The sequence below is a fragment of the Hyperolius riggenbachi genome, chromosome 7 (genome assembly GCF_040937935.1).
Source record: "Hyperolius riggenbachi isolate aHypRig1 chromosome 7, aHypRig1.pri, whole genome shotgun sequence".
Lineage (NCBI taxonomy): Eukaryota > Metazoa > Chordata > Amphibia > Anura > Hyperoliidae > Hyperolius > Hyperolius riggenbachi.
This window is the reverse complement of record NC_090652.1, coordinates 251,884,201-251,908,465: the sequence shown is the minus strand read 5'-3', so window position 1 is coordinate 251,908,465 and position 24,265 is coordinate 251,884,201. Positions and strand designations below refer to the sequence as shown.

Here is a 24,265-nt window from a genome sequence, read left to right as displayed (position 1 = left end):
ATGGAGCAGAGTCAGAGCAATGCTCTACTAGGTTCAAATTTGAGTTTTGTGCCCTGACAAAACTCCTTTATGTGTTTCCGAACTGCTTTGCTTGTGATGATAATTTGAGAGATAGGAACCTGATGATCCTCCAGGAACCAAAATAACTAAGATAAAGACCAGGTGCCAATACGTTGATAAATAAGTTTGCTAAGTTATAACATAACAGTAAGCTACTCACAAATCAGGTTGCAGGGTTGCAACCATCAAACAAGGCCTGTGGAGGAATGCCACTATCTGCTTTGGTTTGGGTCACAAGGACTTTGGGACTTGAGTGGTCTCACTCCAAAACAGCTTCTGTGATTTAAAAAAAACAAGACAACCAAAAATTCAACCTCCCAACAGAGATAACTATTGTTTGGAGGTGCACAAAAATGTATAAAACAATTTAAAATGCACCTGAACTCAGACTTATTCTCTCTGCTCTAAAAGATAAGCAACAGCATAACAACCTTTAAAGCCAAAACATTGTTACAACTGATACAAATCATGCAATAAATATGCAATGTGTTTACTTCCTGCTTTCATGGAAGCAGACATAAGGTTAACAACCTGTGTTTACAAGCTACCAGAAAGTCCCTCCAAAACTTTTAGTTTGGGATATAGTTGGAGGTGGTTAGAAGAACCTCTTTTCTCCTGTTATTGTTATCTTTGATCTTGCTGCAATGTTTTTTTTTCTATTAAGGTGCATATACACCTCTTGACTTTGTCGCGACATCGCTGGCTGGACTGTACAGGAACATGTTAGCAATGTAGCTGACGATGTGATGTGTTGTGTTGCTAGCGGGGGGAGGGGGGGGGGGGGCGCGTGCATGATGTCATGCGGTGGGCGGGCGAGTGGCGGGGACCATGCAATCGGCCGTAGCAGGAGCAAGTTGATCCACCAGGTGGATGTCTCGTGGATTGGGGGTTGGCGGCTGCTGTACACACAGCTGAGACGGCCGTTATCGGCAGCCTTAGTCAGCCGTGTGTGTGGATGGGCCTTTACTGTGACAGTTGGCAGCAAGATAGAAAATTGGTATTCCCAAATTGTAAAGCTGTCATGGTAGTATGAGTTGAGGATACATCTCAGTCAGGCACATGTCCCAGTTACAGCTGTCAAAAAGGAGATATCTGCTCTCTTGGGGGAGATTTCCTTCGATTTCCTGTTGTATCTCTAGGATAGAGGGTCATAGTAGCTTTCCTCAGTGGTAAATCAGTCAGCAGAAATAACTTATAAGGTTTCTAGCCCTTCATTGTTCACTTCCAAACTAGCAAACACATTTGGATAGTGTTTATTTTATGTGCCATAACTTTGTATGAGACTATGCTGAGTACACATACTAGCAACGCAAATAATTAGAAGGCACAAAATATTACACTAAGGCCTCAATTTACTTAGATCATGCTAGAGATAATAAGGCAAGAGAAAACTTACCTCCACACGTGAGAGAGTTATCTTACCTCTTCATTCCTTAAGTTACCTCTCCTGTAGTTAATTTACCTCCTCTGTAGTTAATTTACCTCCTCTGTAGTTATTTTCACATGCAGCTAATTAACAGCTTGTCTTTAACTCTGGAGTTATTTTAAGGATTGGAGAGCTAATTTAAAGACAGAAGAGTTAACTTTAGGCTTGCCTGAGGTAAAATGTTTCCTGAATATTACATGCCTTATCACCATAGTAACAACTCTAGAAGAGTTATTAAAGACAGGAGATAAGTTTAGTGAATTGAGGCCATAGAGATTGTACTGTAGCTACATTGGTGTATACGATTCTGTCTAGCAATCACAAAATAAAGTTGAGCTTAATGTGAACTGACAAGACATGACGATTAAGAACATTACAAAAACTGTCTTAGTGTCAACATAGCTGTATCTACTAGCAGTTCAGTCTGATTCTCATCCAGGTACCTGCTGAAACGGGACAACGTGGTACATCCATCACTACTGCTCAATTGATTTTTCATTGGAGTGTAATCAGTCACTTTCTGTATCCGGCTGGTGATAACCCTTGTAGGGGAGACCGCTTATTTCGCCAAAGCGCAGCAGCTGGGATTTGGGTGTTGCCATAGGCTGTAATGGGAATTACGGCTATATCGGCGCTCAGTGACTAATTTTGTGACGGCTGTAGCTGGAGGAGTTTAACTAGAGTAGGTTCGACAGGAGTTTAGCTAGAGCAGGGTGAGTCTTCTTTTGTCTTCACCTTGCACCCAACTGTGACCTGCTGGCATCTGTAAACAATAGTGATGACATTTTCTTTCTTGTATCTAACCAAAGAAGCTAGGAAAAAGTCATGGTGCTGGACAATGGCCATGACAGTGATGTTGGAATGCCCACTCCCATTAGCAGGAGACCAGCCCTCGACACAGAAGCCCCACCTCCTGTCTACCTCTTATCTCTCAGCCTCTTTAGGTAGACATGAGTGTTGATTAGAACTGCCAGCATGATTTGGAAGGGTTGTAAGCTGCTATGATCTCTTTGTCTGGACATTAGGGATGATCAAAGTGATGCAATTTTTATGCAAATATATGCAGCTAGAAATTGGACCAATCAGTTTAAACTTGGGTGGGACTTCATTGGTCCAATTTCAAGTTTTATAAAAAAATATACATACATTTGCATAAACTCGGAATTATTTGCATATTTTTGATCATTCCTACTGGACATGCTAACCAGGTGGTCAGATTTAGTGTGTATGATGCACTTTAAAGTGGACCCAAATTAAAAATACAAGATTTCAGAAATAAAATCTATTTTCTAAATTCTAATAATAAATAGCAGCCTTTTTTCAGCTGCATGATGACAAATATAAAATATTTTACATTTATTGGAGGAACCCCTCCCTTCCTTTCATATTGCCGGGACAGAATCCGGCAGACTGGTGGAGTAGATGATGTCCAGCAAAGGAGGAATTGCTAATGGCTGCCACCTGTATAACCCTAGTTATGAAAAGAGAAGGGTGAAAATAATGCACTGAAATGCTCATAGGCTTGAAGGAGTGTTTATTTATCTTTGTATGTGTCAGAGTGGTGCAACTAAATATTTTGAATTAAAAAAATGTTTGGTTTGGGTCCGCTTTAAGGACAAGTCGAAAAATCTACTTCTGTGCATAAATCCAGTTATTCTTTATGCCCCTATCAGGATTTATTTTAAATTCCAGCGGCGGACAGTACAATGCTGCACTTATTACTTTATATTAGAGAGTAACCAAGCAGCTTGGGGTGACCCAAACCACTAGGAATGTATAGGGGAATGTGCATGTGGGGTTGTTGTGGCTGTGTAATATTTAAAGCTATAGGCTTGCTATACACCAGCGGTTCTGGATGCTCGTCTGGCTTACAGGGGCAAAAAGAGAACATTTGCATATTGAGTAGTGGTGCATTGTGGGTAACCACAAATGTTCACTTATAGCTGCATTATTGAAAATTTCACCAAGCATTACTGTATAGCAGTATCATTCTAAAGACCGTTGAGGTGGTTTGAATTCTTTACTGCTTTTTAATGTAGCGGTTAAGGTTTTGGTGAAAATGTTAACTTTCTCCTATAATTTTTTTATGAAACCTACTCCATGATAACACAGAATGTCCAGAAGTAAAGGCAGAGTGAAATATTAATGGAGTACACCTGAAACAATCAGGGCCCTGTTAATGCCTTGACCTTGGAAAGCAATACACAAGAAGGTGGCATCGTCAAGCCACGTACTCCTTATGAATATGGATGTGCTACTTGATAATAATGGATGTGGCACCGTCATGCATGCACTACAAGATAATGTTGTGCCCTCTTTTGTCTACAGGTTGATAAAAATTAAGGAGTGGGTGGACAAGCATGACCCGGGCGCTATGGTCATCCCTTTTAGCGGGGCCTTGGAACTGAAGCTGCAAGACATGAGTGATGAGGAGAAGCAGAAGTATCTGGAGGAGAATGTGACACAAAGGTTAATTAGCATTCATTTTCCCTACACTTTATTATCAACTATTTCCTTGCTGTAATTTAATTGCTTGCACTGATAGAATAATAAATGACAGCGTAATTACCATTATAAAGAGGGAATCTTCTCCTTTCTTTATCATGAGACAGAGTTGAAAAGATTTATTTTAAATTAAGTTTTTTAACTGTCATCTGTCACCGGAGCACTGTGTTTTAATTATAGCGGGGGGAGGGGGGGTACCTTAGAGGGCGACAATCATCCTGAAAATTCTTTCGTCACGCGTTAGTACAACTTATTAGAAAAAAATAAAATTTCATTTATTTATCACGCAATGGGTTGCAAAGATACCAGCTAATCGTCAGTCTGTGACAGGTAAGCTTAATGGTTGTGCGCATTGGGGGAGGGGGGAGTTAGCTTGGGATGTTGACAGTTTTTTTTTTCCTTCCGGCATCCGCAGGGTTAAGTTAACTTAATCTGTTGACAAGGTTGGCACCTAAGTGGCTGCTGTTTAGCTTCAGTTATCGAGAAGAGAAGGTTGTAAGTCCGTCCCCTCTCCTGCTGGTAACCGAACAGTCACTTTCTTCTTTGCAGTGTCTTGACCAAGATGATTAAAACTGGATACGCAGCGCTACAGCTGGAATACTTCTTCACCGCAGGGCCCGACGAAGTGAGAGCGTGGACCATCAGGGTGAGGCTTTCTACTTTATTCATAAGTGCCCTCCCCATTCCTGCACTGGTGTATTCAGATTGATATCAGGCGCTGTGTAGTCTGTCATGGTGGAGGATAGCAAGTCATTACACAAGATTTTTTTTACCTCATGCATAAGTGTGTGACTGTGTGTGTGTCCAGGAGAACTTTCATTATTTGGGCGCTGCTGAATGGTAAGAGTGGAGCGGCATTGATTGAGGCAGGTAACAATTGATTCTGCCTATTACACAGTCCGTATTTCTTCATCCCGAAGAATCTGGCTACCCCCCTCCTGCAGGCTTAGATAAGAAAAGCAAGCATTGTACTTGGTTAATCTGTGTGACCAGGGATCGTCTCCGGTTAAATTGATGTTGCTCTTCATTCTGTATTCACAAACTTTGTTTGGTTTGTAGGTGTTTCCGTCCTCCCCCCCCCCCCCTTTTTTTTAACCATCCCCTCTGATTTTTTTTCTCCCGGGCTTTATTTTCAGCTGTGAAAGCAATATAACATCATTACACTCCTTGCAGATACACAGCTGGCCTCCAAAACGCAAAGCCAGTGTGTAATAATTCATCTCTCTAAGTGGTTTATAATTTAAGAGGTAGACTTTGTTCTGATAATGCTATACATTCCATCCTGACACTAATAAAATAATAATAAAAAAAAGTGATGATACAGGCTTAAAATATTGATATGCACTGATTGCACCCATGGCGACTGACTAATTTGCTCCCACAGGACAATAAGGAGTAGAGCAGGGTTGCTTTTAAATGGAAAATACCCCGTGTGTGATGGTTTTCTATTATTCCCACATACATTGAAGCGTGTGTAGCTACAAATTATGCATTACAAAATATATAATTATTACAAGAACGCACAAAGACTTAAGCATTCCTTTGATTTCCATCAAAGAAATAGAATTTCTGGTGAAGCTGCGGAGATTTAAATTTCATGTCTGCTGCTCACATAGGCTGGTGTCTTACAAATGTGCGTGGAGCTTCTCTGCTGTGACGGGGTCAGAGGGGCTCATAAAATACATCACTTATACATATATTTCTTTAACGCACTGACTGTGTTGTGATAGTTTAATAAATATTTATATCTGCGTGCATCATTTTGCAAAGAGATTTACAATTTTTTCAAGGCGCATGCGTAATCTGTGCAAAAGGTGTAAATATGTGTGTTGTGTGTGCCCGTGTAAGTAAATATATATATATATATATATATATATATATATATATATATATATATATATATATATAATTTGTGTGTTTTGTTAATAATATACGTGTGTTACCTTTTACTTTTCATAGTTTTGCATTTTAACTATAGAGTTACTTTGGATGGCCTGAAGAAAAAAAAATAATGTAAAGTCAATCGTGAAATAGATTGTACCCTGTGCAGATTATTTTTTTGTTATTTATTTTAGAGTTACTTTTATAACCCCCTTTTCAGCCTGTGGGCATCACCACTGACTTAGAACAAGCAATGCAGTCAGTGAGGTCTCCAGATCTGGCCTGCCTGCTTGTTCTGATTCATTGGAGGGTCATGTAACAAGGAGATGTGTAGTCAAGCTGTCTTGTGATCAAACATCAGAGATTTTTTGTTTTGAAAAAATTGGAACTTCTCTGTACATCACTGGATGGTTATGACTCCTTTGATAAATCACTACCAGTCCATTATTAATAAACAGTGATGCTTTGAGAGGAGTATGACAGGGAAGCTGGCAATTTTTTGAATAAACAGGTAAGCAGTGGCAACTCACATGTATCAGACTGAATTAAAACTTATTACTCTACTTTATGGATATGTAATTTAAATCCACAGTTTAGTGAGTTATTTAGTAGAGCACTATTTTAAACTAATAATAGAGATTTATTTAAAAAAATAGCTTTTGTAAAATAATCAGCTTTGCCAGTTCATAGGCCCTCTTCTCCTCAGTAACACACAGATTCCTGCTTTCTCTCTGTGTCACTGAAGCTAAACACTCCCCCATTAGTCACATGGGCATACAGGAGGTGTGATTGCACTGTCAGGTGAAGCCATGCCTCCTGCTGACTGTCAGACTGTTATTATTATTATACAATTTCAGTGGGAGAGGTGTGGCTTCAGGCTGATTGCATTGGGGAAAGGGTGTGAACAGGAGGTTGTTAAGGGGGAAATAGAGGTGTGAGAAATGAAGAGATATTTTATTTATTTTGCATAAACTTCAACTTTTTAAAAACTTTTTGAACATAATTAATTTAAAATAATGCTCTATTAAAAGCGTTAAAACAAACCTGGTAGGAAGACAAGTATAAAAAGCTATAAAACTTGTAGAGGCCTCAGGTACGCTTTGAAAAGGCTGACATTTGGGTCTGAGAGTGTTTCTACACAGTAAATGGTGTCTAGAACCTATTACATATTGTAATCTCAATGCCATAGTATTTATTTATTTAACACAGTTTGCTGTTCTACTACTCGTTCTCTGAGATACATAAAAGCAACGGAAGTTGAAAAAAAGAGTACAAATTTAAAATGCTATTCAGGTATTCTGTACTTAGCAAGAGATACATTGGATTCTTCTTCTTCATGTCTGGGACACGTAAAGGTCACCTGAAGTGAGAAGAATTTGAAGGCTGCCATATTGATTTCCTTTTAAACAATACCAGTTGCCTGGCAGCCCCACTGATCTGTTTAGCTGCAGTAGTGTCTGAATAACACCAGAAACAAGCATGCGGCTAATCTTATCAGATTTGACAATAATGTCAGAAACACCTGATCTGCTGCATGCTTGTTCAGGGTCTATGGTTGAAAGTATTACAGGCAGAGGATCAGCAGAATATCCATACAACTGGAATAACTTAAAGAGAATCTGTACTCTAATATTCTTACAATAAAAAGCATACCATTCTATTCATTATTTTCTCCTGTGCCCCTCTGTGCTGTTTCTGTCACTCCCTGCTGCAATCCTGGCTTGTAATTAACAGTTTTAGGCAGTGTTTACAAACAAACTAACCAGCTTCTAATAGGCTCAGCTAAGCATAGTGTGTGAGTCATTCACAGTGTGCAGGGGGCCTGCAGAGGGTTTGTATCGCTTCTACCAATCACAAGCAGCCCTGCACATTCCACACAATCAATCCTTAGCCCGACAAACAGGACAGAGGAAAGATACATTGATTTATTACAGAGACAGTGCAGTTAGGAAAGACTGCAGTAAGCCAGAGCAGATTAGAACAGGCATAGGAACTTATAGGATAGAAGAACTAAGGCAGAAAAATTTGTTACAGAGTCTCTTTAAGAGGAAATAAATATGGCAGCCTCCATATACGTCTTACTTCAGTTGTCCTTTAAAGTTGCCATGCACAGTTTGCTTATGAAAGGATGTGCCTATTTGATTGAACACTCTCCAGTCATAATCTGATCAGATTTTAATTTATTTTTTCCACAGAAACCGCACATCATTTTTCAATAGATTCCAGCAGGGCAATGCAGTGCAATGCTATGGCCTATCAAGCAACTACTGCTCCTGCCTCGCCCCCAATTGACTTAGATTTCTTGTTTTGGCCTATCAATACTTTTGGTCAAATCAGTCAAAATTTAATCTACTGGGCATTTAGGGGGCAATGATTGCCAGCACCTTTAATCTTAGGGACCTATGTATAGACATTGGAAAGCTAAAAAAAAAAAAAAAGGTTGCCACTTTTATAGCAGGTCAGGTTTGTTTCCTTGGAAATTTAAGCTTGGAAAGTGAAAAGTGTAGTATAAGATTTTTCCTAATGTGGCAATCAGAAACCCTATTTACGTGAATTAGCAATTCTCAAAACTCTCAGTTCTCCTCACAAAGTAATTTGAGAAATATTGAACATTGCTTGACTGACGTGCACTGGGTCCGTGTAACACTGCTTGCCCCCTCCGTGTTGTCGGAAACAAACAACACTGCTCTCCACTATTTCCTAAGGTCTCCACCACTATGAAAGTGTCAAATGCCATTGGCCCCTTATAAAGTGACAAACAGGTCACCTCTTTGCAAATGTGGTCATTAACACTGAAGTGCCAATAAATATTTATTTTATTTTACTATTTATTTTATTTTATAATACTTTATTTTCTAAGTACATTGAAGTGATTGTGGAGGGGGAAAGTGATTTACAGTGTGACTCCCAATCATTCCATCCACTAGGATTCACAAATAGTTGTCCAAAAATAGAATAGCTTTTCCAGAGACGGAGGCTCAGTTCCCGTTTGCAGTGTCCTCTTAGGATCAGAGTGGATCAGTCTACGCTCAGTTTTCTCGCCACGATCATCTCCGGGGTAGATGCATTAGCACCAAAGGTGGCCATGTGGAACGCATCAAACTGATCCGAAGTTGACCCTATTAAAAATAATATAATCCACTTCCTGCATTGATCGGAGGTGTAGAAAATGTACTGAACAGGTATGTTGTCTACACAAGTGGGAACCGAGCTTACAGTGAACCTCCGGACTAAAAATCTACTCAGCAGCACTGAAAAGGCTTAGTGTTTCTTTAACAGTTTCACAGCATCAGAACTTTGTTTTTCTTACCAAAGCATCATTTTTAGCTGCATTTTTAGCTAAGCTCCACCCATCAAAGAAAACTGCCGGGCGGTTTTTCCCTGATGCTGTGCAAAGCATGATGGGATTTCCTATGTTGTTGTTCACGTTGCCTAGCAACTGGGAGGGGTGATCATCACACAGTTGGAACGGTGTCTCATGCTCCTTGTCACCCGCTTTCAACCAAAAAGATGGCTGCCCCCATGAAATCAAACATTTGTCTGTTATTTTGAAACAGGGTGGGTAAGAGATTACCCACCCTACCTATCTATTTTAATTAACATAACTAATGTAACTTAATGACAGTATGTTTGTTTAGGCTGAAGTTCCTCTTTAACACTTTTCCAAGACCGAGGCTGCCGGACACTGCAACTTCTTGACAAATGGGAAAACGTGTTAATATTGACCTTACTACAGTATTTCCTTGTAGACAATTAGCTTGATACTGGGGGTTATCTCTAGCTACCTATACTGGGGGGCTACCTGTGGCATAAAGGTACCCTTTTTGCTCTTTTGCCACACTTTTGTTGGGGGGATGAGGGTTATTATATTGAGTACACTTGCTGAGGGGTGGGATTATTGTACTGGCCAATCTTACTAAGGAGTTTGGAGTTAGGCTTGCCACACTTGTTTTAGTGGGGGCGAATGACCTCACTTGCTAGGGGGGCTAATAGGGGGGGGGGGAGGTTTAAGGTGGTTAACACAGGTGAAGGGTAAAACCTAAGTAGGGGGGCCACATTCATTTTTTGCACGTGCTCCGGCAATGCTTTATGAAGTACTTGCACAGAGCAAAGAGCTCTGCAACTTTTCTTACAAAACATCAACCGCTAAAAACTTTGGCACAGTCGTCTGGCATTTTGCTGGTAGGAGGAACCTCGTGGAATGGATGTGTTTGTGCTTCACATAGTAGCAATGTAAGGAACTTGAAAGTGTTTGTAATGTATACATCTGAATTTGGGGTTTGGGTTATTTTTATCCTCAACAAGAGCAAAATTTCACTTAAAGAGGAACTCCAGCCTAAACAAACATACTGTCATTAAGTTACATTAGTTATGTTAATTAAAATAGATAGGTAATATAATGTCTTACCCACCCTATTTTAAATGTTTTATTTCATGATGGCAGCCATCTTTTTGGTTGAAAGGAGGTGACAGGGAGCATGATACACAGTTCCAACTGTCCTGTGTCCTGAGCACCTCTCCCAGTTGCTAGGCAACGTGAATAACAACATAGGAAATCCCATCATGCTCTGCACCGCATCAGGGAAAAAAAGTTCTGATGCTGTGAAGTAGATTTTTAGTCCGGAGGTTCACTTTAATGAGAAACCGTAACCAAGGATTGAACTTCATCCCAATCAGTAGCTGATAACTGCTTTACTACAAGAAATCTTTACATTTTCTCAAACAAATCATCAGGGGCTGATATTGTGGTGAAACCCCCCTCCCACAGTGTGATGTCAGCAGGGTGACATCTGACATCACACTGTGGGAGCCGTGTTGCATTGTGGTAAATAACAGTTGTTTCCAACTGCCAAAAATGCATCATCTCTTATCACAGACATCACCTGCCAGCAGTAAAAATGTCGCCATGTGATAAATGTCAGAATGTAAATTAGGGAGAGGAAGGATTTTACAATAGACAAACACTGACTAAATCATTTATAACTAATTATTGTAAAAATTAAGCACTTTTTTTCATTGTTATTTTCACTGGAGTTCCTCTTTAAAAGCGCACATTAAACAAAAAAAGGGTATTCGATAATCACCTTAGTAGTGAGTAGGGGCTTCCTGGATCCTCCTGCAACCCGCTGTTCCAGCATCGGGGTCCCTCTAAACATATACGACAAGAGCTTGTTGAATATTTTGGTTCCCGTTGTGTACGAGCGTGTCTAGGCTTGGCATGTGTCTGGCCAATAGAGAGAAGCCAGTTGTGCAAGGTTCTTCTGTGTATCAGTGCTTTGTTCTACTGGACACTTGTGGACCTTACTTGCACATGCCCAGTACAGATGTACTCGTACAAGGCCAAGAAGCATGACCACATAAAAAAGAGGGTCCTGTGGAGGAACGATGGGTTTGAAGAGGATCTGGGGAGATATAAACCATCCAGAAGCTTCCTGCTACTGAGTTAAGTATTTAGATATACTCTCAAGTCCTCCCCATCACAGTTTTGGTTTAAAAATGAATATCAGAAAATATCAGTATAGTGATCATAAATACCTTACCTTTTCTCTTGGGGAGGAGTGATCATGTGATCTAGCTTCCATTTCCTGTGCTAGGTGATGAGTGCTGCATCAAGGGTTAATGGCCCAGTGACCCTAGGTCTCTGTGGGAGGAAACATGAGTGCTGAAAGTGCTTTACCTTACCGGGTGGTCCAGGCAGGGAATTTAGATGGGGGAGTAGTTACAAAAAGTCTCTCTTCCCCAGACAAACATGGGGTTCACAATAACCAGGATGCAAACTAATGTTATATTTCTGTAGGTCAGATGTAGATACATTCTGAAGGTATCAGGCACATTGGGAGTCCATACCCTCTGCTGGTTTTTTTGCTGTAGCCACTTTTTTTTTTATGTCAACTACCATTCTATGTCCCTGGAAAGAATATTATAGTAGGATAACCTTTATCAGCATCTTAGAAACTCATCAAAAATCTTTTGATCCCATCTTCAAATAAACAGCTATAGGTCAGGGAAATAATGCATTAACATTGACTGTAGCGGTAGGACCACTTTGTGAATATCATGCTGGGGGGAGATCAGTGAAGGAGAGGACAAGTCTGTTTTATTAAAGTCCTTCGCTAAGAAAAATGAAGGCTGGTTCTAATAATAAGACTGATTGCAAGCAGTCTGATCTTAATGCGCTCAGATATTTAGCAAAGGTAAGCATCAGTGACTATCCATATTAGCCCAATACATCTTGCATTGTAAAAACTGTGCTTTGCCATGTCAGGGCACTGAGCAGCTTCGTACGCGTTATTAGGCAGCGTCAGGTCACTGTTATTTCTCAAATGTGGCATGTGCGCGGCCGAGCCGGGTGTTCCCTGGCGTCACAGCGCACACCTCTGCTCACATCACTGCAAGTAAATGTGAATTGCCTCAAATCAGACCACAGACAGATTTATTGTAAGTACCTTTTTAAGAGAACTTTTATTGATTTTTTTTGAAAATAAATGACGCCACACAGAAGCATCAGTCATAAAAATCAGACATAATCCAGATACAATTGTAAATAAGTAACAGCAGATCAGCAAAACAACAGCAAATCACATTATAAGGAAATGTGAAACACCAAGACATTTAAACAATGGTAAAAACAACCTGAGACCAGAATCAAAAATAATAGAAAATAATAGAGTGTAATAACGATGGAAAAGAAGACAAAATACTTCAGATCTTGCTGAACCTAGTGGGCTGGCCATGGGACTGATATATTCATTTATAGAGAGGTAAAGCAAAGATTCTTCCACTCATTCAGTGATGGGACTTGAGACTATTTTAAATAACTTTCACGTATTTGACTTTACACATATTCACATTACATACATAGTTATTTTAAAGCGGACCTGAACTCAGAACTTCCTCTCTGCTCTAAAAGATAAGCAATGGCAATAATAACCTTTAAAGAAAAACATTTCTTTGCTACAGCTGATACAAATCCTGCAATAAATCTGCAGTGTGTTTACTTCTTGCTTTCATGGAAGCAGACATAAGTGCAAAACTTCCGGTCCATTTTCACTCTTAATAGTCACCACTTCTTTAATATCCCATGCCAATCACTAGTTTATACCGCTTCTTTTATGTCTCCAAATTGCCTAATATACTGCATGAATGTGGGTTCTTATTCTGATAACAAATTGTATCTGCATTAATTAGTTACTTTTTCAGATCTGAACTGAAACACCAGCTTCCCCCACCCCATGTACCCTTCATGATTGGATTTGTTCCCAAACGTAAATAAACACCGGAAGGCAAAAAATCTGTAGGGGACAAAATGTGGAGGGGAAGAATATGGGGATCAACGTTAGGCTATAAGGAATATTCAATCAAAACTACTTCAAAGTGGTTTAGATTGTACTCCTCTGGCAGCCCCTAACCCCCCCCCCCCCCCCCCCCCCCCCCCCCCCCAGTGTTTCCAGCCTGAATATGTATTCTCACTGTCTGACACCCTTCTTGCGAACTAGACCAGTCACTATTTTAACCACTGAACTACTTTTATCAGTGACATTTATCAGTGACATTTGCATCATCTTGGTTTGTTGCGAGTTCCTTGTATGTGTTACCTTGCATGTTAACCCATTTATCTATTGTGCGTAATATGTTGGCACTTTATAAATACAAATAATAAAGTGTGCCAGATGTTTCAGATCAAGAATTCTGATTGGTGGCCCTGAGCGACTGCTCTGCTTTTGTATCAGTTTTCTCCTTGCACCAGTTCAATGTTTGTTCAATGGGGGGATCTTTAATGAGCACGGAAAACTTTCAAATATGAATCTATATACTCGAGTACAAGTCTAGAAATTTAGGTCTGATTCACCTCATAAAAGTATAGGGGTCGACTTATACATGAGTCACAAGCAACACTGAGCACACTGAGTAATGTGTGTACTAATAGTGACATTCTCATTTGCAGCAATTTACTCAGTGGGAAGTGATACTTTGAGGAATGGAAATGCCAAGAAAACACAGGTCTGAAATTCCTGGCCACAACAACTAACAAGGAAAGGGGCAAGGGGGAAATACTGGGCTGCATGAAGGGGAGTGAATAATTGCAGCACTTGGGGGGGCCTGGTAGAGGTATTGGCTGCACTTAAAGGACAGGAGGGGTTAATGGATGCAATACTGTATGCAGTGCAGTCATTAACCCCTCCTGAGTCCCAAGTGCAGCCATTAACTTTGCTGGGTAGACTTATACTTGAGTCAATTACAAAATCCAACTTAAGAAGGTTGAATATTGGAGTCGACTTGTATGCGAGTATATACGGTTGTTATACATTGACATTGTACATCACAGCATTTACTGGTATTATTATTATTATTATTTAGCACATGGGCTGTATTTATGAAAGTTAGTAACCGAATGAAACCAGAAATGCGAAAAAAAAACTGCTGACTTCTTTATAATAAATGCTACTTCCCTGGCTGCCATGATGATCCTCTGCCTTTAATACAATACAATCATTTCGAAAAATGTGTATGTTGATCACATGATATTATTTTTGAGTTTTCTTTCTTAATTAAAAATATCAGCAGTTAATTTTTCCCTATTTTACACTGCCATTCCATTCCTTTTTTTGTCGGGACCCTGTAGCTTGCTGGAGAAGTAACTTTCCTCTAGGTGGTGTATTTTTTTTTTTTTTATATATAATACTAAACATATTTTCCTGCAGATTACATTTTTTTTACATTTCACTACTTTGTGCGTTTGTTTATGCTGTTTTACAACTTTTCCTTTCAGAGCTTTATAAATGAACCAGGAATGAATATATGCAGAATTGTGGTGAGGTAGGAGCATCATGGGAACAGGGGAAAAAAATTATAATTTTTATAAATTGGCTCCTAAGAATTCAAGGTCATCTAAGCAAAGGTCATTGAAGCTGAGTGCAATGGATGTGTATAGATATATGTATGAATGGCTGGTGTTATTTGCCTTTAATAGAGGCAATTTTCTTCACCCCCACCCAGCGCTGTCCGTTAAGTGACCGTAAGGCCGACCTGTTACCAAATCTCTGGCAGTCCCTGCCAGGTTCAGATTCACATGAGCTGACAGATCCACCCCTCCTGTAATCCATCTTCCTAAACAATTCATTTTCCTCTGCTCTTCTCCTTTGACAGAAAGGGACAAAGGCTCCTCAGGCTGCAGGGAAGATTCACACAGATTTCGAGAAGGGATTCATTATGGCGGAGGTAATGAAATTTGATGATTTCAAAGAGGAAGGCTCAGAAGGAGCTGTCAAGGTGAGTCCTCCATACTTAGTGTTCACGGACGGCCCCTCCCTGTGGGGCTGCCCGGTTTGGAAATGTGTGTGTTGTCTTTCACTAGCTTAAATTCCCCCTTCTCAGTCTTCCCTCAGAGGCTGAAGCAGGATTGACTTTTCAGAGGGCCCTGACAGGATGACACGACTGGGATGTTTATTGTATATCTCTGATAGAATTTAACCCTCATGATATGATGAATTGAATGTGTAGTAGGGATAAGGAACATAACAATGAAAATAGTCTCATACTTTTATTTTCAGTTATATAGCTTTTTTGAATAACATTGCATCATTCTGTCACAGTTGCAGTTTTAAAACCTTGAGGTAGCCATACACTGGTCGATTTGCCATCAGATTCGACCAACAGATAGATCCCTCCCTGATCGAATCTGATCCGAGAGGGATCATATGGCTGCCTTTACTGCAAACAGATTGTGAATCGATTTCAGCCTGAAACCGTTCACAATCTGTGGTGGTGGTGCTGCTGCCGCCGCTCCCCCCCGCATGCATTACCTGCTCCGCCAGCGCGACTCCCCAGGTCTCCGCTGTCTTCTTCTCCGCTCTGGTCTGGTCTCCGGGTCCGGCATGCTTCACTTCTCCCTGTCTGGGGGCAGTTTAAACAGTAGAGCGCCCTCAACTGTTTAAACTTCCTGCCGGGACAGGCAGAAGTGAAGCATGCCGGACCCGGAGACCAGAGCGGAGAAGACAGCGGAGACCTGGGGAGTCGCGCTGGCAGGGCAGGTAATGTATTGCAGCTGTATTGCGTCGGTTGTCGGGCACTCGAACGCCGCTAGCGACGCGCTCCCTACCAGCGGGCGATCAACGCTAATTTCCCGCACGGAGCGATCGACGGGATAGATCTATTTCGGGACGAAATAGATCGAAATTTAGCGTGTAGCGTGAACGATGTGACAGCAGATTCGATCCCAGTGATCGAATCTGCTGTCGATCAGCGGGGAATCGGCCTAGTGTATGGCCAGCTTTACTCTGTCTTTTAAATTAGAAAACAAAGCAGAGATAATGACCCTTTGAACTTTCCTGCAGTAAAACCTTATCTCAGGTTGTCATTCACTGTTTGTTTTTTTCAGTTTAGGAACTCCAGAAAACAGGACTGTATTTGACCCAGTGGGTCGGAGAGCTCAGCAAAGCTCTTTTGCATGGATAACTGAAGTTTTTTTTTAACTCTTCCTGTACTGGAAAACAATGAGATTTTTTTCTTTGCTACTAGTGTTCTATTCCTTAGCTGTACTACTCATACAATTCATTATATCATAAGTTCATTTTCACTTCAGTTTTGCTTTGATTTCAAGTACATTTTCACTTTTCCAACAAAATCTCTTACTAATTTGAAATATATTTGGTAATCAGTAAATGTCCATTTTCTGTGTTTTTCCCCATAGCTATGTTTATGAAAATCAAAAACTTAATGTTAAGACAATTGAAGTGAGAGGGATATGGATGCTGCCATATTCTCTTTTAAACAATACCAGTTGCCTGCTAATATTTCATGCATCAGTAGTGTATGAATCACACACCTAAAACAAGCATGCAGCAAATGCAGTCAAAATAAAGTCAAACCTCTGATCTGCATGCTTGTTCAGGTTGTATGACTAAAAGTATTGGAGGCAGAGGAGCAGCAGGACAGCCAGGCAATGTGCATGGTTTAAAAATAAATAAATGACAGCCTACGTATCCCTCTCACTTCAGTTGTCCTTTTAGATACTCCGTATTGTAGTGTGTGTAGTTATGATGGTCTTTTTTTCCTATAGTTTTTTCTTTTTGGTTGTCTTTTCTATCTCTTAGTAACATTACAGTATTGAGTTACTAAAGTTGTCCATGGGTAGAGAATAATGGAGAACTTACGAGATCTGGCAAGCATGTTTTTAAGTGACCATTAGGTGGCAAACTGTGGTTTAGAGATGCACCTTATAGGGCATAATTTGGAATGCATTTTTTTTTCTTATCGTCTGTTGACCTGGACAGGTTTTTTTTTTAAACGTCAATTGTCAAAAATTCTAACCCTGGGGAATAGCAGATTGTAGAAAAATTGGCAAATAGTGAGAGAATCCGCAGATGTCCTGGTAGTCACATCCATAGACTTGCAGTGATCATTTTTTTCAATGAATCCAGTCCATCTTGCATTTTTGACAAAGCTTTTTTCACTGTGGCTGTACATGCAACTGCTATTTCACAACTGGTCTTTCACTAACCTTTTAGCACGTTTTTCTGTGATCTGATGTGATAATGGTTGCAAAGTTTTGCCAGCTAACAAAAACATTTGTGCTAGGTCTTGGAAATTCCTCTACTTTTCTCCACTGTTCTTCAGTCCTGGAGAAGCCATAGTAACTTGTGCCCAAACTAGAAATCACAATTTGTAAATCGAACCCAACATTACCACTGCATGTACTGAGGTATTGAAATAAAAGTTGGTGCACAAGGAGATCACAGCGTCAGAAGTAACCCTTGCCATACAGTTAAGGTGCCTGAATTGTCAAATCTTGCAAAAAAAAAGGTTTGCTTTCTTAAAACAGAAAATATTTGCAATAATTCATGTTAGCGTGAGCTCCGATATGTCTCCCAGTGCATCGCTGTAGAAATATGCAAATTATCCTTTGTTGTCTGTGTAAGATAGCCACACCTCCAGATCCGCTGGAATGCAATGATGTGTCGGCTTGTAAATATTACAGAGCCACAATAATCCAACATGTATACAGACTGTTTCAGACTGGTTGGCCTTCATCAGTGCATGGCATGGATTAATGTGGCTCTATGGGGTAGGACTTGAAACACCCAGAGTTACAGAGCACACAGCAAATCTTACAAACCACAGGTACTGCTCATAGCCTTGCACTACTGGTGAGACTATCTATGACTCTTCCCTATGCTTGCAAGCTGTTTACTAACATCTTTGGCCACATCTCTACCCAGGGGTGTTGCTAGGCGTCTAAGAGATCCGTTGCACTTTTGGACACGCCCACTGGAAATGGGTGTGGCCACACAACAGAATGTGGGTGTGGCCATGGGTGGAGCGAAATTTGCATGAACCTAATAGCGGTCTAAAAACTGCTCAGAAACATGTTGGATGAAGCCCCCTCGCCATTAATACCCAACAAAAACAAAATGCAGCATTTGACATAAATAGGCAGTTTCACTTAAAGCGGATCCGAGATGAAAAACTAACTATAACAAGTAACTTGTCTATACATCTTATCTAAAGGTTAGATAGTTTACAGAGCAAATCTAGCTGCAAACAGCTTTAATAGAAAATGATTATTTCTTCCTGTGATACATTGACAGCAGCCATGTTGTTTGTAAACATTACACACAGCACTCAGCCTCCGAAAAAAACCTAATTCCTCCTCCTCCCCTCTGCCTCTGAAATCTCTGTATAGTAATACCGCCCCCTCCTCCTGCCCAGACTGAGCTCCCATGAGCCCTTGCTACTGCCAAGGCTTTCTAAAAAAAAACCTGTGGGTGAGGCTTGTTCAGTTTATAGGGAAGTAGAGTATTAAAACAAAAACAAAAAAGTATTTGGTTTGAGGAATGCCCTATAAACAATAGGAAAGGAACACAATTATGCAATGAGTAAAAGTTAATCTCGGATGCACTTTAAACATAACAAGGCAGAGTTACCTAGCTTCTGTGCAGGCTGGTCTGGCTTTCTGCTGGGCAATTACCCCCATAGCTTTCCCTGACCTTCTAGTTGGACCCCCTCCCATGCTCTCACAAGCCTCCTATTGAGGCACCACAACTACAAGCATGCCTTCATAGAAGAACCACAGCTCCTTGCATGCCCCCATAAAGGCATCACAGAGCCCAGCATGGCACCACAGCACCCAGTATGCCCACATAGAGGTACCACAGCACCCAGCATACCCCCGATTGATGCACCACAGCTCCCAGCATGCCCACCATTAAGGCACCACAGGCTGACTCTGCCTGAGGGACATCTGGGGCACCCCAGAATAGATCCGGGGCACGTGCCACTGATCTTTGGGGCCAGCAACGCCCCTGTCTCTACCCTAGCTACATGTCTCTCCCCCTCTCTGAAGATTTTTATTTCCAGTTATTTTATTTGTCCAATTACTTTTTGAACCCCTAAAATTAAGCGATTGTGTTAAAAAATGCTTTAGTTGAGCTGAAAGTCTGTAGTTGTTTAATTTAAAATGCATTGTGGTAATGTACAGAGCCAAAGTAAGAAAAAGTAGGTGCCCCCTTCCAGGCATACATGCACCTAGTGTTAGTGAATAGGCCCATGGGAACTAGGCCTTATCTTCCCTGTCTATACTAAAAATGAGCAGGGCTGGTAAGATTTACAAGGACTGCTTGACTACCAAACTCCTCAGCCCTAATCCGGCTTTTTTGCGTCTCTTTTTACTAAACATGATTAATTTATTGTTGCTTAATATGCAAATTGTTTATTAACCAAGTAATATTTATGTACGGAAAGTATACATTCAATAAATGTTTTAACCTTGGGAAAGATGCAGAGGAGAGCCAATAGAACACCCCTCTAAGACTTTGTGGTTTGATTTTACCGTTCTTGTAATGGGTTAGTAGGCGGTGCTTTCAGCCATTAGTAAATAACACTACTCTCTTACCCTCTGGAACTCACACACTGCTAGGAAGGGGCTGGGAAAACTATAACTAAACTGGTGTCAGGGATCAAAATAGAATTCCAGCCAATGTTGATGAATGGCTGGAATTCTATTCTATCTACCCAACAACCTTTTTTTACTTGGAGAGTGGAGGAGGCACCTTAGCACTAAGATAGCAGTTGGATGAAAGGGATTCTGAGCTTAATGACATCGGGGAATACCTTCATTCAAGTTAGATTCTCACCTGAGATGAGCACAAACAATTTTTTCGGGCCAATAAAGATCTAGTTTGGAGCTTTTGATAGTGTGGGGAAGGTTTGAGATGTCTGTGGAGTCTTCATTGTTGCCTGTAAGACAGGGAGGATGACAGTGGGACAGAGGTAAGACCAATTCCAAAATAGTTTGTCACCAGCGTAGCATTTGGTAAAAAGTCTCCCAGTGAGGCTTTTTTTTTTTTTGAACAGTTGTCAAAACTGGAGTCTCACTCCAGTGGGCACATTACCTTTTTAACTTCCTGTCATCCAACACGTGATTAATGAAAGTTGTTCTAACAATGACCTGTAAGAACCTGACAGATTCCTGCCTGACATAAGAAGAAAAGCAGGCCTCTATAAACCTTTATCATCTTGATCCCAAAATAATTACAGTGCAAATTCGAATTTTCACTTCCAAAGTTGGAGCTTGGTTATGCTTCTCTACAGTATCCATGACTATAGATCAGTTTATGCTGAACAGTTTCCAAGGTTTATGCTCATCACTTCTCCAACCACACAAATATGCAGAAATATATATTTCCCAAGTACCTTTTCTTGCAAACCTCAAAGGGAACCAGAGACGAAGACAACCTGCAAAATTGAAAAAGATGTTATACATACCTGGGGCTTCCTCCAGCCCCATAAGCCTGGATCGCTCCCACGCCGCCATCCTCTGCTGCCTCTATCGCCGGTACAGGGTCCCATTACTTCCACTGGACGCGACCAGTTGTACGCATGCACAGGGGCTCCCTCCGGCTTTGTACGTATGCGCCTGTGCAGTACGGAGGGAGCACACTGCACTTGCGTCGACTGGCCGAAATTACGGGACCCGGTACCGGCGGACAGAGGCAGTGGAGGACGGCGACGTAGGAGCGATCCAGGCTTATGGGGCTGGAGGAAGCCCCAGGTATGTATAAATTTAGTATCATCTCGTCTCTGGGTCTCTTTAAAATACTGGTCATGTGATCTGTGTGCCAAAACTGTGGATCAGCTGACTCGGAGCTACTCTTCCAAGCTTTGTGAGATGCTTTTTTACTTATCCTATTAGGGCTTTCCAGGGCAGGTGAAGGGAGGTAAAGCCACCTCAAAGGAGTCGTCAATCAAAATGTGGTGCTCCATGATATACTTACTGGGGCTTTCTCCACTCCCTTGCAGCCGACATGTCCCTCGCAGCATCTCCGCTCACAGCCGCCGCCCCGGGGTCCCTGCCGGTGCAGAGACCGACCTCCTCTACTGCGTCTGAGCGAGCGCCACTGTCAATCAAGTGTACTGTGCAGGCGCAGTAGTTCCACGCCTGCGCAGTACACTGCAGACAACTTGGACTTGATTGACAGCGTCGCTCATGCAGGCACAGTAGAGGATGAACTCGAGGTAAGCCTCTGCACCGGCAGGGACCCCGGGCCGGTGGCTGCGAGCAGAGATGCCGCGTGGGACATGTCGACTGCAAGGGGCTGGAGGAAGCCCCGGGTAATTATATCATGGGCAGCACATTTTGATTGACGTTTCCTTTAAGCGTATCTCTATCTGTATAAACCAAAGCACATGTTAGAGAGGGGAGGGAAAGTGAGATTTTATGACCTACTCTTTCAGCCAGTATGCAAGCTGTACTTTGCAGTCACAGAGCATATCAAAGGAGAGGTTTGCAGCACTTTTTAGGCTAACAATTAGTGGAACTAAATAAAAAAAATGCATTCAATAATACACTATTGTGTTTCTGACAAGCCATATTAAAAGCTGTAAAGTTGTATTTGTGGAAGTAAACACACATCTTGACTCCTACGTGAGCAATATAATTAAAGGGATAGTCATGGGATGGAGGGAATGGTCTGGAATAGTAGGGTGGTACAGCATAGGTTGGGATGACTGGTTTCCAGTAATTAATATTGAGGAGTATGAACCAAGAATTGAACTTCATCCCAATCAGTAGCTGATACCCCCTTTACCATGAGAAATCTATTCCTTTTCACAAACTGATCATCAGGAGGCTCTGTATGGCTGATATTGTGGTGAAATGCTCCCACAGAGTGATGTTAGGACCATGGTTCTGACATCACACTGTGGGAGCCTTGTTGCATTGTGGGAAATAACAGCTGTTTACAGCTGTTTCCAACTGCCTAAAAGCAAGCAGCATCTCCTTCCACTAACATAACCTGCCAGCAGTACAAATGTCACCCTGTGATAAATGTCAGAATGTATTTCAGGGAGAGGAAAGATTTTACAATGGGCAAACACTGACTAAATCATTTATACATAATTATTGTAAAAATGAAGCACTTTTTGTTTCTCTTTAAAGAGAAACTCCAACCAAGAATTGAACTTTATCCCAATCAGTAGCTGATACCCCCTTTTACATGAGAAATATATTGCTTTTCACAAACAGACCATCAGGGGGCGCTGTATGACTGATTTTGTGCTGAAACCCCTCCCACAAGAAGCTCTGGGACTGCGGTACTTTTGGCAGTTTGTTACAATGTAACAAGGTTCACAGACAGGAATTAGCTGTTTACAGCTGTCTCTAACAGCCAAAACAGCGAGCAGCAGCTACATAACCTGCCCATAGTAAAAATGTCACCATGTAATAAATGTCAGAATGTAAATCGGAGAGAGGAAAGATTTTACAATGAGCAAACACTGACTAAATCATTTATACATAATTATTGTAAAAATGAAGCACTTTTTTTATTGCATTATTTTCACTGGAGTTGCTCCTTAATACAACTGTTACATTTAACAGGTGACCTGTAACAAACTGCAACAGTTGCCACACATGTTCTTGTGATGTAATGTGCTTTATTCGTAAAACAAAAACTGTAGCGATTCCTTTAAACAGCAGTGCTTTAGTGAGCTGAGCAGTAAATATCCCATTTCTGGACACTAGAGGTCAGATGTTGTTGTTTTGCCTGAGCATTGTGACCAGACCGAAGTGTACACAGCCTGTTTGTCACAAGATCAGAGCTGTATAATGCTTTTATTTCTCTTGAATTGGTTGTAACATTTGTATGTTAGTGGCTTTACTAAATATATTCCTCACAGCATGTCCACTAAGAATAGGACTTTTTGTAAAAAATATATTTTGTTGCATACAGAACCTATCATAGCCTACCTTCTTGGACTATGAACAGTAACATGTTTGGCTGCTGTGCACAAATTGGGTGATTTTCCTTTAAGAGACATAGTTACGCAGCCGTATATTTAAAAGACATCACTAAAAGTTTATATTATACAGGTGACCCCTCACACAACAATACGGGTACCAGCAGGGAATGTCTAGAATGAACAGTATGACATAGTCGGTGCCTGAATGTCAGCAGTGTTTTGGCCTGTGATAGAGCAACACATCGCCAGATTACTAGTGATGCTCTCCTGCCATTGCATCCAGTACCTCAGTGGTGATCCTGCCAATGAGTGACCTGGGAGTCACCCATGTGACATAAGTCTGAGGCAATCAGGATGTATAGTGTTTTTTTTCCCCAGACTGAAAAAAGCACCATGTTAAAAACAATAACTATCTCAGACAACTTCCTGCCATTCTGCTATCATTATTAGTGTTTATATACCAGCAGCAGAATTAAATCCTTACTATTCTTTGTCACAAAATGCCCAGAAATACCACTTTTGGGTGTCTGAAAGCTTCTTATCTGTCAGCAGGGTTGCAGAGAGGAACAATAATCCCCCTTTTCACTCAGTCTCTTCCACATGGCAAGGAAAATAAATGAAACAATCATTACTTCACTGCAATAAGTGGCATGTGGGAAGTTGCGCAGAAAAAATAATGGCAATTAGAATTCTTGTCAGGTGGAAGAGACCAAATGAAGATGGGGAGCCTTGTCCCAATAAACAGCCCTGCTGGCAAAGGAAAAGCTATTGGATAGTGAATATTGCCATTTTTGAGAAGTACATAAAGACTTAAGTTCAGCTGCTTGTACATACATTTTTACTGGAATAGCAAATAGCAAAATGTATAAATTGTACTACAATGGTCCCTTAACTCCCCCTGGTTGTATGACTATTTCCAGATTTTAGGGTCTTTTTAAAAGGTTTCAAACCCTAAAATCATGAGAAAAAATCATGCTGCCAGAACACCAGCAGCAGCCCCTTCTCTCACTCACCTCCCTGAGCTCCAGCGCTGCACTTTTACCTCCGTCCTCCAGGGTGGCGCTGTAACTCTTTGGTGAGATCAATGATGGCGATCTCACCAGAGTGATTCAGAGCCTCCGAGGACAGGAAGGAGAACGGCTACCGACGCCAGGA

At 41.1% G+C, this 24,265-nt stretch overlaps 1 protein-coding gene across 2 annotated transcripts in view; it reads left to right on the top strand.

Moving 5' to 3' along the window:
- The window catches only part of OLA1 (Obg like ATPase 1), a 245,751-nt gene that overhangs the window by 208,174 nt on the left and 13,312 nt on the right, over positions 1-24,265 (top strand). For both annotated transcript variants that reach the window (XM_068247033.1, XM_068247032.1), the window contains exons 8-10: positions 3,815-3,955; positions 4,541-4,637; positions 15,020-15,142. In XM_068247033.1, coding sequence (XP_068103134.1) covers positions 3,815-3,955; positions 4,541-4,637; positions 15,020-15,142 — 361 coding nt within the window. The remainder of the gene's footprint in view (positions 1-3,814; positions 3,956-4,540; positions 4,638-15,019; positions 15,143-24,265) is intronic.